The 18,223-nt window shown below is 42.1% G+C and overlaps 1 protein-coding gene across 1 annotated transcript in view; it reads right to left on the minus strand.

Moving 5' to 3' along the window:
- The window catches only part of ATP13A5 (ATPase 13A5), a 113,086-nt gene that overhangs the window by 44,349 nt on the left and 50,514 nt on the right, over positions 1-18,223 (minus strand). Inside the window, exons 13-16 of the mRNA XM_023214755.2 lie at positions 8,557-8,618; positions 5,929-6,079; positions 3,634-3,717; positions 2,792-2,948 (exon numbers count right to left, since the gene is read on the minus strand). Coding sequence (XP_023070523.1) covers positions 2,792-2,948; positions 3,634-3,717; positions 5,929-6,079; positions 8,557-8,618 — 454 coding nt within the window. The remainder of the gene's footprint in view (positions 1-2,791; positions 2,949-3,633; positions 3,718-5,928; positions 6,080-8,556; positions 8,619-18,223) is intronic.

Below are 18,223 nucleotides of genomic sequence, written 5' to 3' on the forward strand. Positions count from 1 at the left end.
AAGTGCTTTAATAGAAAACTTCAGCTATTGGCCTCAAACAACTTCATCAGTGTGTTCTTATTATTCTGATGGAAATAAATGCCAAAGATGTGCTGGCCATTTCCTGTGTTATGTATCCCTCCAAAATTCATAAGTTGAAGCCTAATCTCTAATGCAATAGTATTTGGAGGTGGGGCCTTTGGGAGATAGTTAGGTCATGAGGGTGGAGCCCTTGTGAATGAGATTGATGCCCTAAGAAAACACATCTCTCTCCACCATGTGAGGATACAGCAAGAAGGCAGCCAGCCATCTGCAAACCAGAAAGAAAGCCCTCTCCAGGAACCACACTGAGCAACACCTCCATCCTGGCCTTTCCAGCCCCAAGAACTGTGAAGAATACATTTTTGTTGTTCAAGCACCCGGTCTATGGTCTTTGGTTATAATAGCACAAGCTGACTCAGACAAACTGGGTGTCAAATGCACCCACTGGGTCCAGTAAGAACAGACCTCAGGACTATGGGTACTTGGATAAAATGAGAGAAACAGCTGATCTTCTAGATCAGGGGTCAAAAAAAAAAAAAAACAAGCAAAACTAGGATGCACAGGCTAAATCTGGTCTATAGCTTGTTTTTATAAATGAAGTTTTACTGAAACACGGCCATGCCCATTTGATTGTTCATCGTCTGTGGCTGCTTTGAGGCTTCCGTGACAGTGTTGAGTATTTGAAATGCAAGCCATGTGATTGGCAAAGCCTAAAGTCAGAACTATCTTGCTCTTTACAGAAAAGTTTGACAACTCCTGCTTTAGGTGAAAGATGACACAATGCCAACATTCGTGTGTTTTAGCATGGCAATCACAACTATGTTTATAAAATCTTTATGATTTATAATGTACCTATAAGGGTATTAGAGGGAACCACAGAACAAAGGGAGGTATAGTAGCTTAGGTGGCAAATCAACTAAGTTCTATTCTCCCCATTCCACTTCCATGTGGACCTTAGTCATGCTAAGTCTCTCTTCTGCACCTTAGTTTCTCATCCATAAAATGAGAAGTTTCCAGATCTCTCTGTCTCCATTCATTTCAGACTTCCTGTAATTCTAAAATATTCCTGGAGGTGGGAATCTAATTTCAAGAAAGTTCTTAGCTCTCTATTTCTAAAAATGGGGTAGGGTGGTGGTGGAAATCACTGAAGATAGTATTAGCATAAGTCAAAGATTGCAAGTTGGGAAAACAGGAAGAACAGGAAGAGCTGCCAGGAAAACGAGTGCCAAGTGACAGGTCCAAATCCTTATGAGAGAGCAGGGGCAATAGACACCAGTTTAAATGCCAAGAAGATGCTCAGTTGTACCCATGTAGCTGAAACAAAACAAACACAGTATATGTTGTAATCAGTGAAGGAGAGCGTTAATGAGACCAGTGCTGAAGATCAAAGTCAGAAGAAAAGGGGCTACTTTTTTTGTTTGTGAGACGGAGTCTCGCTCTGTCACCCAGGCTGGAGGGAGGGCAGTGGCGCCATCTCGGCTCACTGCAAGCTCCGCCTCCCGGGTTCACGCCATTCTCCTGCCTCAGCCTCCCGAGTAGCTGGGACTACAGGCGCCCGCCACCACGCCTGGCTAATTTTTTGTATTTTTAGTAGAGATGGGGTTTCACTGTGGTCTCGATCTCCTGACCTCATGATTCGCCCGCCTTGGCCTCCCAAAGTGTTGGGATTACAGGTGTGAGCCACCGCACCCGGCCCAAAAAGGGGCTACTTCTAAGGTTTATTAAAAAGACTCCCAATAGAGAAGTTAAAGGAATCATTTGCCAAATCTAGAATTCTCTGCACAAGTTGATGGCCATCAGCAATCATAAGGAGTGTCTACATGAAAATCAGAAGACAAAAGATCAGTTTTATCCAAATGAACTCATTTGAATGCAACAACATTCTTATAAATCTGGCTGCTGCTTAAAGAGTGCATATGTTTATAAGACTAAAAAGCAATACAAATCAGCTCAAAATCTGGCCCAGAAAGATGAAATTGCTGTGAAAAGGATAAATTATCTTGCTCTAACACCATTGAATTTACTCTAATCACTTTTATTTCTAAGATATTTATCTTTTCTATATTCTCCTCCCATCGATCTATCTGATTCTCCCTGGAGGTGACAGAGCAGCATGTCTGCAGAACTTACCTAGCATCCAGACCTCTCCCTTCGCTTCCCTCATTCACACCTCCCCTAGTTCTCCGACCCTCAGTAGCTCCCTGTTCTGGTTCCTGATGCAAGCTTCACATCTCATCTCCTTCCCAGATGCCCCACTGTGGTTGTACTTTTCTTACTGCACCCACAGCCAGATATTTAGTCGCTACCTCCCAGCCTTGAAATGATTGCCCCTGCTTCTTAGGATCTACTGGGCCTGCTTTGTACCCACCCGGGAAACAAGCAGCTCCACATTCACTGATGGTGAAGCTTTCTGTGTTTGTTGGCTTTATGTATTTGGTCTCGGCTGGTCACAGTGGCTCACACCTACAATCCCAGCACTTTGGGAGGCTGAGGCAGGCAGATCACTTGAGGCCAAGAGTTCGAGACCAGCCTGGCCTACATGGTGAAACCCTGTCTCTACTAAAAATACTAAAATTAACTGGGTGTTGTGGCATGCTCCTGTAATCCCAGCTACTTGGGAGGCTGAGGCAGGAGAATCACTTGACCTTGGGAGGTGGAGGCTGCAGTGAGCCGAGATGGTGCCACTGCCTTCCAGCCTTGGGGACGGAGCAAGAGTCTGTCTCAAAAAAAGAAAAGTATTTTACTTCTTGAAAGAGAAAAGCGTCAGTACCTGTTTCAGATCTGCAGAACCTGGCCACCATTTCTGGGGCACCCTTCATGTAGACATGGAAGTGATTCTCCCCAGCTAGCTGAGCGATCACCGACATCCTCTGCAGGCTCGAGGAAAATGGAAACTGGCGCAAGGTGGCAATTGCTTCCACCGGACTCTGCAAGCCCATCAACAACAGGGAGCTTAACAAGCTGCTATTTCCAAATGCAATATTCCAAATCCAGTATTTCGTGATATTTCCAAACGCACACCAACAAAAAGGCTTTACTGTGCAATGAGCCCACAGACATCTTGACGTAGTATATTTGTCACAATATTGATTTTTTTTTTTTCTTTTTCTGGCTGCCTTAAAGCGACTCCCTCAACTAGTTGCCTGTACTGCAAGGACCTTCCCCTGGAGAAATCCTAAGCACCTTCCAAGCCAGGCTCACAGGTCATCTCCTCTGGTGCTTTTATCTCCCAGAAACAGTATGCACTCCCACGTCAGGACGCTTGAAACTCTTTCTTCAGCCTTGATTATAGCAGTTGCCATGTTGTGTTGCACTTCTTTGCACCTATATTGATTTTTCTACCAGTCTACCTGTTCCTCCAACCCAGAACCAGTGTGTCTTGTTTTGAAGCCTCTTTATCTGCTAGCACCTAGCACAGTGCTCTAGTCTACACAGGCGGTGTTTGTTGAATAAATTAATAGATAAATTCAGAAATGAAAGAAACAGCAAACCAACCATGGAAACTGTTAGGATAAGGCAAAATAATAGGACTATAAAAATATGTGAAAGTCAGAAATGTTTTACCAGTTTTTATGGGGAAAGAGCTATGTGATACAAAGAAGGAAATCATACCGGACTGGCTTTTGGTCCTGGTTTTATGATGTTTGAAACTGACATCCCAAATTTGCCGGAGTCTACATTGCAATCTTCCATTTTCTGTTATAAAATGAAAACATTCATAAGATTCTTTGAAGAAAAATAGTAAGACATAAATATCTCTTATTTGCACAATACTTTAACCTTTTCAAAGCCCTTTTTACATATTTTCTCTTCCAGGCCAATTATCTTAATATTGTCATTGTTAAATTTCTGTTGTGTCGATTTATATTAGGGGACTTATTATAGAATGTCAAAGGCCAAAAATATTGTGAATTCATTTTAAGAAGTAATTGATGGAAGAAGTGCTAGCTACAGATCCATGGATCTTTCTAAATGATTATATCTAGTAACTGGAGGAAGGATTGTGTGGAGATGTAGTCTCCAACATTGCTGAGCACCATAGCTCTCAGATGAGTTAGGATTGGGTCCTGAGATAAACATGGGACTAGTTCTTCATACTATACCTATGCTATTAGCCTAATTGAGTTAACTAGGGAGTTGATATGTCAGCTGCTAGCAGATTAGAAAGCCTGTTTGAAAATGGCTTGTATTCTTTGGATATTACAACAGAAGTTAATAGCTCTGAGAAGCCAATATATAAATAGTAGAGGTCAGAAAACAGGAGATAGTATTTGGTTTCCACTCTGCCACTTAGCTGTTTAACCTTGGGGACACCATTTTATTTCTCTAGACCTGAATTTCTTCTGAAAAATAATCTGACAGTCTGAAAGGACAGTTGCCTTCCTCTGTATGTGGAGTGGAAGGTTCCTAGTTACCAAAAGATACTCAGGACAGCTTCTGACCCAGCTCTAAACTCAGTGAATAATCGTGCATTTTTATGCTTTGTTTGGGATGGATACAACTATTCTTACAGATGGTTCTTACAGAGCTAATATTAAAGATTTATATTCCCAAACAAGTATGTTATGTGTAAAGATAGACCAGCCCTCCTATAATGGAGAGGGGGATGTAGTTAGGGCCAGGACCAAAGCCAGATATAAAATGACCCTGCACAACTCATCACCATGTCAATCCCAATGATTCTGGTGAGGACATTGCTTAGAGTAAATACACTGATTCCTCTCCATTGAGATCCGGAGAATTGGTCACTATGTCAAATTTTTGTCCACAGCAAATGCTCTATTTTACCTTACTGATATCAGAAGTTACCCTTTTTACCAGGTTTCCTCTTTCATTGATTTGCCCTGTAGAAAGCTAAAATTTCCCTATTATGCATCTTTGTATTAGCTTCGTTAGGTGTGCTTCGTTTCCCTGCGATCATTTGTTTCCATTCTTTTGCAGCTATATTTAACTGCTGTACTGTATTTTATACATCATTGTACATAGCTTTAGGATGTTCTTTGGAGGCAGCAGGATGTAATTAACTAACTGGTTAATCAGTGAACACCCTCTACTTGTTTGGCTCTTCACCGGCTCAAAGCCCCTTTAGATTCATAGTCTCAGTGCTCACAAGCCTGTGAATGAGGCATTATTACCCCAATTGTACAGATGAGGTCACAGACTCAGTCCTGGCTCTGGCTTTGTGACCACCCAGCTGGAGAGTGGTGAAATGCGAGGGGTTCCCACCGTGGCAGCCTCCAGTATGGGTTTATATCCTTCCGTTGTCATTCACACTCAGCTCAGGAGATTGAACCAGTTGGATGCAGCCCTCCAGTTTGGTGTCTAGACTTATGCTTTACAATATACAGTCCCCGCCAGCCACTTGTGGCTATTTAAACTATTTAAAATGAAATCAGATTAAAATTTCAGTTTCTCAGTTGCAGAGCCACATTTCAAGGGTTCAGTAGCCACGTATGCCTCGTGGCTGCTGTACTGGAAAGTACTGCTTTAGACTACTGTTTCTCTGATAGTGTTTTGGAAAACATTGATGTTTTGGAGAACAGGCTGGGTTACGGGTGTCAATAAGGTTTTTGAGGTCAGACAGATTTGGTAAATGCTGCATCTCATATTCCCTCTTGAATATTCACAAAGCACCACAGTGTATTAAAGAAATCATGCAGTGAAGAAATGAGTTTCACTTTGCTTAAACAACAGTTTCCAAGCTTGTTCAAGAACGGATGCCTATCTCACGCAGCACCCATTAACAGAGTTCTTTCGGGCACAGGTTGGGAAGTTCTGGTAGCGTTGCCCATTCATACATATGTTATCATGAATCTTCTCCGTGTTTTAACAAAACTTAGAAAAGCTTCAGCACGCCCAGTAAAGATTTCCTCAGGTTCTCATCTTTCCATGAAACTATCACCTTACCCAGGCAGTGCCCTCAAACATTTTGAGGTCCAGAGGGTCTCCCTGGATGGTCCCATCAAGAAGGATCAGAGAGTGGCAGCTGGCCATCGCGGCACACAGCGGGCCCCATGGCACAGCCTGGCCCGAGGCAAAGCTGTGGGCTTCCTGGAAGCTGGTAGAGAAGGTAGAGAAGGTAAAGTCTTTGATTAAATCATTTTGCACACTCTGTCCCTTAAATCTTATCAAAGTGGAGCTCCAAACACCTAAATTTTTTTTTTTTTTTAATTTAAGTTCTGGGATCAAGGTGCAGAAAATGCAGGTTTTTTACATAGGTGAACGTGTGCCATGGTGGTTTGCTGTACCTATCAATCCGTCACCCAGGTATTAAGCCCAGCATACGTCAGCCATTTGTCCTGATGCTCTCCCTCCCCTCACCCCCCGACAGGCTCTGGTGTACGATGTTCCCCTCCCCGTGTCCATGCGTTCTCATTGCTAAGCTCCCATTTACGAGTCAGAACAAGCGGTGTTTGGTTTCCTGTTCGTGTTTTAGTTTGCTAAGGATGATGGCTTCTAGCTTTATCCCTGACCCTGCAAAGGACATGATCTCATTTCTTTCTTTGGCTTCACAGTATTCCATGGTATATATGTACCACATTTTCTTTTTTTTTTTATTATACTTTCAGTTCTAGGGTACATGTGCACAATGTGCAGGTTTGTTACATATGTATACTTGCAAACACCTAATGTTAATGCTCAGAACCTTCCCATGGCTCCTCGTGCTCCAAATGATAAGGTCCAAGCCCCTTAGCCTGATATTCAAAGTCCTGTCCACTTCGGATCTACCTTACCTTACAGTGTCCAGTCCTACTAATGCCCTTTATGCCCTGTACTCTAGATCCAGATTAAACTTCTTGCTACTGCTATGCTTGTCCAGAGACTTCTCTACCCTTAAGCCCCTGGCCACTTGGTTTCTTTATTTTTTAAACAGGGTGTTTTGCCTGCAGAGTTATCTTTATAAAAACATTTCTTTGAGTTGGATATGGATTGTGTTCTCAACAGAGTTTGCCACTGGCCAATGGATAACATAGCTTCGGAGGCTTTGGATAGAATTACAGGGACTTTTGTCATGTTACTGGAAGCCAGCCCACGTAACGGCAGCATTGTGGGAAGGCCCATCAACAGGCAGCTCAGAGTCATACCTGCAAACTCTGCAGAGCTGTCCGCAAAAAGCCACACACCCTAGGCAAGAAGTCCCTAGGGCTATTCAGGGAGCAGCAAATCGGGGCTAGGAAAGAAGGCTGCATGGACGCGGAAGCGTTTCTCACTACTCAGCCCTTTAGAGTTTGCCCCTACTTCCTGAAGCGCCCTGGACACCCCACCTCTAAAGCCTGTTTTTCTCTTTGATAATACAAACTGGCATCTTGCACCTCCCTCTCCTCCCACCCTACAGCTGAATAGTGAGTGTGTCTAGTTGTTTCTAGTCTCCGAAAACCTTCAGAGTACCAGGGACAAGGGAGGAAGATAGAGGGGTGGAAACTGTGGACACCGTTTTTTCCCTTTCACTGCTCTGGCCAATAGAGTCCTTGCCTGTCTGGATGAAGGGCTGGCCGGGACATCTGAGCACCAGGAGCAGAGACACATGAGTAGGGTCAAAGCTCAGGTGTTCCTTGTCACCCAGTCCAGGGCATCTTCTGCAACATCACACTGCTTGTCTGCTGTTACCTTGTGCCATGCTGTACCTGGCCCCTTCCTCATCCTGGGAGTCCCCTGCAAAGTGTCTTCTGTCACTGACAGCAGACTCAGCCTCTGTTGGAGCCAAAATGGGGTACTCAGAGCTTAAGAGCAAAGGCCATCACCACGCAATTTGAGAAGGCAGGTTTTAGCCCATAGGGAAGGAGCTAGAAGCCATGGGGAGATACCATGAGGAGATTCACCCTCTGGGGGCCCTCCTTCCCTTCTGTAGCTCTTTCTGGAGTAGACATTTACGTGATTGTCCTCTCCTCTCTCTAGTGCCAGCTTTTAGCACACAGCTGTAAAATTCTCACGTCCCTCAAAACCTATCTGAAGTGCCATCTCCTTCAGGTGGCTTTCTTTGATTCACTAAATTTCAAAATTAATTTGTCTTTACCCACCATGTAAATACATAAAAGTCAGGACTTCATGTTATATCAAACAATCTCTATTTCTTCTTCTCCATTCTGACACTTCTGCCTTAATAGTAACAATTTTCATGGCCTGTGTTACACATCAAAGGTGGGTGTATTTGCACCTTTTTATCACACTATACTGTGAACTGCTTTTCCAGATTTCTCACCACCACCTGCCTGCACTAGCCACCCAGGAAGTTTTGTAGTTTTTAACTAAGCATGGTCTTCATTTCACTCTTGTTTCTCTGTTTTATTCATTTAGTTCCTTCATTATCCACCTCATCCTACTCCATTTTTCATGGAGATTTCGAAGACCTACTTTTCCTTTCTGATTCTGAAATTAGAATTCATTTAAGCAAGTTAGAATAATTAGGAACCAGTTCCAGCCAATTATTATATATATTTTATGTGACATTCATCCCTCAACACCCAAAAGATGGATTTGAGTATCATCCAGGTAACTCCACCAAACACACCTTCCATTTTCACATAAGAGGCCTACCAGTTGTCAGTAGTAGGGACAGTCTGCCAGAGGTCCAGCCCGTCTTCAGTGAGAGTGCCAGTCTGAATAACAATTAAAATCAATGTTAGCATCAGGCTTAAACCTTTTAATTATATTGTAATTTAAACAAATCCCAAGCTTCTAAGATATTATAGTAGATCCAATAGTCTAAATACGTTGTTTGTAAGTACCCAATTTTAAATCAGAGAAGAGTAGCCACAAGAAAAATTAAGCAGGTGATACATGATCCGCAAAAGACCATGTCGATAATTAGGTGATTTCAGTTACTCATTATAAGGAAAAAATGAAAGTGTTTTGTTTTGGTTTGGTTTGTTTATTGCTATGACTGTTGCTTTTGTTATAAGGAGAGGTTCAGTACAAGAACCAGCCCAAGTCTGACTTTTAGTTGTCACCTGCTGTCTTGCCAAGGCAGAGCTCAGAACATTTTTTTTCTTCATTTTCAAGACTGTTCAGTTCACAGTTTGCCATCTGGTTCACAGTAATTTTCTAAAAATATGGGTGACACAGTGACTTTCCAGATTGATAATGAAATGTTGATAAAGGGCTTTGAGACTATAGAGAGAAAGTAAGTGCCAATGATAAATATTAATTAATGCCCATAAGTGGGTTTTACTGTTAGATCAAGGGAAAAATAGCTCAGAGATTTGATTCGCCATACTATGGGACAGTATTTGTTAGATAATGTAACAGAGAAAGAAAAATGGAACTGAGTATATCACAGCACTTCTAATTTCCTCATTGCTTCACAGGCATTTATTATTTACAGATTCTGGTGTCTTGATGCAATAGGCGAACAGTTTTAGGCCTGCTTAACCCACTGAGTAAGTGGAGTTGGCTACAGCTGCTTCAACACTGCCAGGACCCACCGGAGCTTTACCTAGCATGGCAGAATACCCTGTTTCAACACTAACACCCAAGTCTCTGACACTACTTTTTAAGGCTATCTCTATAGAAGACACTGAATTTTCTAGCTTTCTATACAACAGCAACCTCCATCATTACAGCACATCCATTAGCATAATGCTTTATAGCAAAGTGTTTACAATGATTTGCACTTTCACAACTGAGTTAACAGGGTGGAGGCAGGTTAGAGGCGAAATGAGGAGACTAAGGTCATAGCGGCCTGTAGGTTGGAGAGGCAGAACCAGAATCCAGCCCTTCTGGAGTCTTCCACCAAACTAGAAAATGTTAAGTGAATCATACAGGGTATGTGGAAAGACAAAGCTCTTTCTGGGTTTCTAGATAAAATAATTAAGAAAACTTTGATTCATTCATTTATTTGAACTTCACAAAGAAGGCGCTAACACACAAGTGAATGATTTCTTAAACAACAACTTTCTGAAAACGAGCTATTTGTTTCATTTCTCTCCTGCATTTTGTAAAGGACCCCACCATGTTTGATTTCCAAATCCACACAAGTTGTTGCATTTCAAAAAGAGTTTGCAACTTAATTCAAACCGATATGTTTTCTTGATGATGTTTTTAAACATCAATATTTTGAACATGAAAGCAGAGAGGATACTGCAGCAAAACAGATATTAGACTATGTTATTTCTCTATGAAAATGACCCCTAAACAATAAAACTAACCATAAATAGAGAGAAAACGAAATTATAGTTGAGGTTCTAAGGGGAATCAGATAGAAAGAGAAAACCTCTTAGCATAAATACAAGCGCAGGCTTGGGCTGAATTGAATAAAAAGAAAGAACTTGTCTTACAGAAGTTATAACAAACCAATAGAAAATAGAAACAGATATGGGAATAAATGGACTCAGAAACTCAGTGACAGATATCTCCAAAACTGAAAATAACACTGGATGAAAATTCACTTAATGGCAGAGTGCTTTATCCCAACATGATGGTGATAGAATTTTATAATGTGAAAGCTGGAAAGAAACTCAGAAATGATTGTGGTTGAATCTTCTTTTCTTAAAAAGTCACACAGAGGGAACAGGAACAGCTTCAGCCTCCAGCTCCCAGCATGAGTGCCTCAGAAGATGGGTGATCTCTGCATTTTTAACCGAGGTACTGGGTTCATCTCACTGGGGCTTGTCGAACAGTGGGTGCAGGACAGTGGGTGCAGCCCACTGAGTGTGAGCCGAAGCAGGGCGAGGCATTGCCTCACCTGGGAAGCACAAGGGGTCAGGGAATTCCCTTTACAAGCCAAAGGAAGCTGTGACAGAGGGCACCTGGAAAATCTGGTAAACCACACACTAACACTGCACTTTTCCAACAGTCTTAGCAAACAGCACACCAGGAGATTGTATCCCATGCCTGTCTTGGAGGGTCCCACACCCATGGAGCCACACTCATTACTAGCACAGCAGTCTGAGATCGAACTGCAAGGTGGCAGCAAGGCTGGGGAAGGGGCACCCGCCATTGCTAAGGCTTGAGTAGGTAAACAAATCAGCTGGGAAGCTCAAACTTGGTGGAGCCCACCTTAGCTCAAGGAGGCCTGCCTGTCTGTGTAGACTCCACCTCTGGGGGCAGGGTATAGCCAAACAAAAGGCAGCAGAAACCTCTGCAGACTTAAGTGTCCCTGTCTGACAGCTTTGAAGAGAGTAGTGGTTCTCCCAGCATGGAGTTTGAGATCTGAGAATGGACAGACTGCCTCTTCAAGTGGGTCACTGACCCCCGAGTAGCCGAATTAGGAGGCACCCCCCAGTAGGGGCAGACTGACACCCCACACGGCCGGGTACCCCTCTGAGATGAAGCTTCCAGAGGAACAATCAGGCAGCAAAATTTGCTGTTCAGCAATATTTGCTGTCCTGCAGCCTCCACTGCTGATACCCAGGCAAACAGGGTCTGCAGTGGACTCCTAGCAAACACCAACAGACCTGCAGCTGAGGGTCCTGACTGTTAGAAGGAAAACTAACAAACAGAAAGGACACCCATACCAAAACCCCATCTGTACCTCACCATCATCAAAGACCAAAGGCAGATAAAACCACAAAGATGGGGAAAAAGCAGTGCAGAAAAGCTGGAAATTCAAAAAGTCAGAGCGCAACTCTCCCTCCAAACAAATGCAGCTCCTTGCCAGCAACGGAACAAAGCTGGACGGAGAATGACTTTGAGGAGTTGAAAGAAGAAGGTTTCAGATGATTAAACTTCTCCGAGCTAAAGGAGGAAGTTCGAACTCATTGCAAAGAAGCTAAAAACCTTGAAAAAAGATTAGATGAATGGCTAACTAGAATAACTAGTATGGAGAAATCCTTAAATGACCTGATGGAGCTGAAAACCATGGCATGAGAACTACGTGATGAATGCACAAGCTTCAGTAGCTGATTCAATCAACTGGAAGAAAAGGTATCAGTGATTGAAGATCAAATGAATGAAATGAAGCGAGAAGAGAAGTTTAGAGCAAAAAGAGTAAAAAGAAATGAACAAAGCCTCCAAGAAATATGGGATTATGTGAAAAGACCAAATCTACATCTGATTGCTGTACCTGAAAGTGATGGGGAGAATTGAGACAAGTTGGAAAACACGCTACAGGATATTTAACTTCCCAGGCCAATGTTCAAATTCAGGAAATACAGAGAATGCCACAAAGATAATCCTCGAGAAGAGCAACTCCAAGACACATAATTGTCAGATTCACCAAAGTTGAAATGAAGGAAAAAATCTTAAGGGCAGCCAGAGAGAAAGGTAGTTACCCACAAAGGGAAGCCCATCAGACTAACAGCAGATCTCTCAGCAGAAACTCTATAAGCCAGAAGAGAGTGGGGGCCAATATTCAACATTCTTAAAGAAAAGAATTTTAAACCCAGAATTTCATATCTAGTCCAACTATGCTAAATAAGTGAAGGAGAAATAAAATCCTTTACAGACAAGCAAATGCTGAGAGATTTTATCACCACCAGCCCTGCCCTACAGGAGCTCCTGAAGGAAGCACTAAACATGGAAAGGAACAACCAGTACCAATCACTGCAAAAACATACCAAATTGTAAAGGCCATCAATGCTAGGAAGAAACCACATCAACTAACGAGCAAAATCACCAGCTAACATAATAATGACAGGATCAAATTCACACATAACAATACTAACCGTAAATGTAAATGGGCTAAATGCTCCAAATAAAAGACACAGACTGGCAAATTGGATAAAGAGTCAAGACTCATCAGTGTGCTATATTCAGGAGACCCATCTCTCATGCAGAGACACGCATAGGCTCAAAATAAAGGGATGGAGGAAAATCTACCAAGTAAATGGAAAACAAAAAAAGGCAGGGGCTGCAATCCTAGTCTCTGATAAAACAGACTTTAAACCAACAAAGATCAAAAGAGACAAAGAAGGCCATTACATAATGGTAAAGGGATCAATTCAACAAGAAGAGCTAACTATCCTAAATATATATGCACCAAATACAGGAGCAACCAGATTCATAAAGGAAGTCCTTAGAGACCTAGAAAGAGACTTAGACTCCCACACAGTAATAATGGGAGATGTTAAAACCCCACTGTCAACATTAGACAGATCAACAAGACAGAAAGTTAACAAGGATATCCAGGAATTGAACTCAGCTCTCCAGAAATTGTACTCAGCTCTGCACCAAGCAGACCTAATAGCCACCTACAGAACTCTCCACCCCAAATCAACAGAATATACATTCTTCACAGCACCACATCACACTTATTCCAAAATTGACCACATAGTTGGAAGTAAAGCACTCCTCAGCAAATATAAAAGAACAGAAATTATAACAAACTGTCTCTCAGACCACAATGCAATTAAACTAGAACTCTGGATTAAGAAACTTACTCAAACTGCTCAACTACATGGAAACTGAACAACCTGCTCCTGAATGACTACTGGGTACATAACAAAATGAAGGCAGAAAGAAAGATGTTCTTTGAAACTAGTAAGGACAAAGACACAACATACTAGAATCTCTGGGACACATTTAAAGCAGTGTGTAGAGGGAAATTTATAGCACTAAATGCCCACAAGAGAAAGCAGGAATGATCTAAAATTGGCGCCCTAACATCACAATTAAAAGAACTAGAGAAGCAAGAGCAAACACGTTCAAAACCTAGCAGAAGGCAAGAAATAACTAAGATCAGAGTAGAACTGAAGGAGATAGAGATACAAAAAGCCCTTCAAAAAATCAATGAATCCAGGAGCTGTTTTTTTGAAAAGACTGACAAAATTGATAGCCTGCTAGCAAGACTAATAAAGAAGAAAAGAGAGAAGACTCAAATAGACACAATAAAAAGTGATAAAGGGGATATCACCACTGATCCTGAAGAAATACAAACTAAATCAGAGAGTACCATAAACACCTCTATGCAAATAAACTAGAAAATCTAGAAGAAATGGATAAATTCCTGGACACATACACCCTCCCAAGACTAAACCAGGAAGAATTTGAATCCCTGAAGAGACCAACAACAGGCTCTGAAATTGAGGCAATAATTAATAGCCTACCAACCAAAAAAAGTCCAGGACCACATGGATTCACGGCTGAATTCTATCAGAGGTACAAGGAGGAGCTGGTACCATTCCTTCTGAAACTATTCCAATCAACAGAAAAAGAGGGAATCTTCCCTAACTCATTTTATGAGGCCAGCATCATCCTGATACCAAAGCCTTGCAGAGACACAATAAAAAAAGAGAATTTCAGACCAATATCTCTGACGAACAAGGATGCAAAATTCCTCAATAAAATACTGGCAAACCGAATCCAGCAGCACATCAAAAAGCTTATCCACCATGATCAAGTGGGCTTCATCCCTGGGATGCAAGGCTGGTTAACATATGCAAATCAATAAACATAATCTATCATATAAACAGAACCAACGACAAAAACCACATGATTATCTCAACAGATGCAGAAAAGGCCTTTGACAAAATTCAACAGCCCTTCATGCTAAAAAATCTCAATAAATTAGGTATTGATGGAACGTACCTCAAAATAATAAGAGCTATTTATGACAAACCCACAGCCAATGTCATACTGAATGAGCAAAAACTGGAAGCATTCCCTTTGAAAACTGGCACAAGACAGGGATGCCCTCTCTCACCACTCCTATTCAACATAGTGTTGGAAGTTCTGGCCAGGGCAATCAGGCAGGAGAAAGAAATAAAGGGCATTCAATTAGGAAAAGAGGAAGTCAAATTGTCTCTGTTTGTAGATGATATGATTGCATATTTAGAAAACCCCATCATCTCAGCCCAAAATCTCCTTAAGCTGATAAGCAACTTCAGCAAAGCCTCAGGATACAAAATCAATGTGCAAAAATCACAAGCATTCTTATACACCAATAACAGACAAACAGCCAAATCATGAGCGAACTCCCATTCACAATTGCTTCAAAGAGAATAAAATATCTAGGAATCCAATTTACAAGGGATGTGAAGGACCTCTTCAAGGAGAACTACAAACCACTGCTCAACGAAATAAAAGAGGATACAAACAAATGGAAGAACATTCCATGCTCGTGGATAGGAAGAATCAATATCATGAAAATGGCCATACTGCCGAAGGTAATTTATAGATTCAGTGCCATCCCCATCAAGCTACCAATGACTTTCTCCACAGAATTGGAAAAAACCTACTTTAAAGTTCATATGGAACCAAAAAAGTGCCTGCAGTGCCAAGACAATCCTAAGCCAAAAGAACAAAGGTGGAGGCATCACGCTACCTGACTTCAAACTATACTACAAGGCTACAGTAACCAAAACAGCATGGTACTGGTACCAAAACAGAGATACACACCCATGGAACAGAACAGAGCCCTCAGAAATAATACCACACATCTACAACCATCTGATCTTTGACAAACCTGACAAAAACAACAAATGGGGAAAGGATTTCCTGTTTAATAAATGGTTCTGAGCAAACTGGCTAGCCATATGTAGAAAGCTGAAACTGGATCCCTTCCTTACACCTTATACAAAAATTAATTCAAAATGAATTAAAGACTTAAATGTTAGACATAAAACCATAAAAACCCTAGAAGAAAACCTAGGCAATACCATTCAGGACATAGGCATGGGCAAGGACTTCATGTCTAAAACATCAAAAGCAATGGCAACAAAAGCCAAAATTGACAAATGGGATCTAATTAAACTAAAGAGCTTCTGCACAGCAAAAGAAACTACCATCAGAGTGAACAGGCAACCTACAGAATGGGAGAAAATTTTTGCCATCTACTCATCTGACAAAGGGCTAATATCCAGAATCTACAAAGAACTCAAACAAACTTACAAGAAGAAAAAAAAACAACCCCATCAAAAAGTGGGCAGAGGATATGGACAGACACTTCTCAAAAGAAGACATTCATACAGCCAACAGACACATGAAAAAATGCTCATCATCACTCACCATCAGAGAAATGCAAATCAAAACCACAATGAGATACCATCTCACACCAGTTAGAATGGCGGCAATCATTAAAAAGTCAGGAAACAACAGGTGCTGGAGAGGATGTGGAGAAATAGGAACACTTTTACACTGTTGGTGGGACTGTAAACTAGTTCAACCATTGTGGAAGGCAGTGTGGCGATTCCTCAAGAATCTAAAACTAGGAATACCATTTGACCCAGCTATTCCATTACTGGGTATATACCCAAAGTATTATAAATCATGCTGCTATAAAGACACATGCACATGTGTGTTTATTGTGACATTATTCACAATAGTAAAGACTTGGAACCAACCCAAATGTCTATCAATGATAGACTGGATTAAGAAAATGCAGCACATATACACCATGGAATACTATGTAGCCATAAAAAACGATGAGTTCATGTCCTTTGTAAGGACATGGATGAATCTGGAAACCATCATTCTCAGCAAACTATTGCAAGGACAGAAAACCAAACACCACATGGTCTCACTCATAGGTGGAAATTGAACAGTGAGAACACTTGGACACAGGAAGGGGAACATCACACACTGGGGCCTGTTGTGGGGTAGGGGAAGGAGGGAGGGATAGCATTAGGAGATATACCTAATGTAAATGATGAGTTAATGGGTGCAGCACACCAACATGGCACATGTATACATATGTAACAAACTTGCACGTTGTGCACATGTACCCTAGAACTTAAAGTATAATAATAATAATAATAAGTCACACAGAGACAGGCTGGACGCAGTGGTTCACGCCTGTAATTCCAGCACTTTGGGAGGCCAAGGCGCGCGGATCACGAGGTCAAGAGATCGAGACCATCCTGGCCAACATGGTGAAACCCCATCTCTACTAAAAATACAAAAATGAGCCAGGCATCGTGGCAGGCGCCTGTAGTTCCAGCTACTCGGGAGACTGAGGCAGGAGAATCACTTGAACCCAGGAGGCAGAGGTTGTAGTGAGCCAAGATTGCGCCACTGCACTCCAGCCTGGCAACAGAGCAAGACTTCCTCTCAAAAAAAAAAAAAAAAAAAATCACACAAAGACTTAGTACCAAATTCTGGGTTAGATTTCTCATTTTGCCAAATTTCAATCAAGCTTTTTGCACTGTCACATGTGATCATGCCCTGCAGCATTTGACCAAGGACACCTAAAAGCAGCCTCACAGACAGCCTGGCAGGTGAGGACATGAGGATGTGGAGGGAGAGGTTTTATACAGGAAATAAAATGAACAGCCTCTGGAAAAATTAATTTTAGAAACAGATGAATATGTAATGAACATATTACCTAAGTCTCTCTCTTGTATTCTAGACACCAGTGAGGCTCATGAGGAAGTAACAGGAATCCCTATTAGAGAACTTCCAAGGGAGTGTTATTTGGCCCTGAATCTAAAATGAAGTAAACCTTGTTGGTTCTTGACTGGTGGTGATCGAGAACTTTCTTTGCTAAACAAAATACAAACAGAAAGAGAACTGACATAACCTAAGAGATATACCCCTTTCACCTGGGGACCAAGCCTGGTCGAGTCTACTCATTGGAGTCACTCCCACTGGCCTTCTACTCTCCATTCTTGTCCTCTTTGTCTGGGACAAGCAATGATCTCTTCTGTTGTTCCCAGATGGCCTCTTTCTTCATTCTCATCTCCCTTCCATCCCATGTCACCAGTTGCCCCTGGTGGGATAGAAAACACCTATAGAAGTGTCACCAGTCTTCTTAAAAAATAAAGGCTCCTATTCTACTTCAAGACAAGGACCTACTCCTTAGCGTGGCGTATGAGACCCTTAACAATTGCCCTCATCCCAGTTTCATTCTCTACCTACCAGCCCATATTCCAGCCATACCCCACAGTCCTCGGCTCCCTACATGCGGTGGGCCCCTTATATCCCTGTGCTTGTCAGCTGCTCAGCTCTGAGCCTGGGGATTATTCTGTCTAACAACCAAGGCTGCAGCTCAAAGGTGGCCTCCAACTGTGGCAGGTAACTGTGCCCCATGCTTTCCTCAGACCTCTATTAAACACACATCTCACAGCCTGATCGCTGTCTACACTCCCATTTTCCTGCCTTTTCAGCTAGACTAGAAGCTTTCTCAAGGGCTAGGAATGACTCATTATGGGACTTTCTACCAGCACTGTACACAGCAGTGGCTCTCTGCCAAAAAATGGCAAAAACCCTAATAAATTATTCAAATGCACATGAACTGAAGACAAGAGGGACCCAGACAGGCCCACTGTTTTACAGCAGCTAAACTGCCTGTCCAAGCTGAGGGCAGGATCCAAACAGCAGGCAGCTAATG

This window comes from Piliocolobus tephrosceles, chromosome 2, assembly GCF_002776525.5.
Source record: "Piliocolobus tephrosceles isolate RC106 chromosome 2, ASM277652v3, whole genome shotgun sequence".
NCBI classification, from domain to species: Eukaryota; Metazoa; Chordata; class Mammalia; order Primates; family Cercopithecidae; genus Piliocolobus; species Piliocolobus tephrosceles.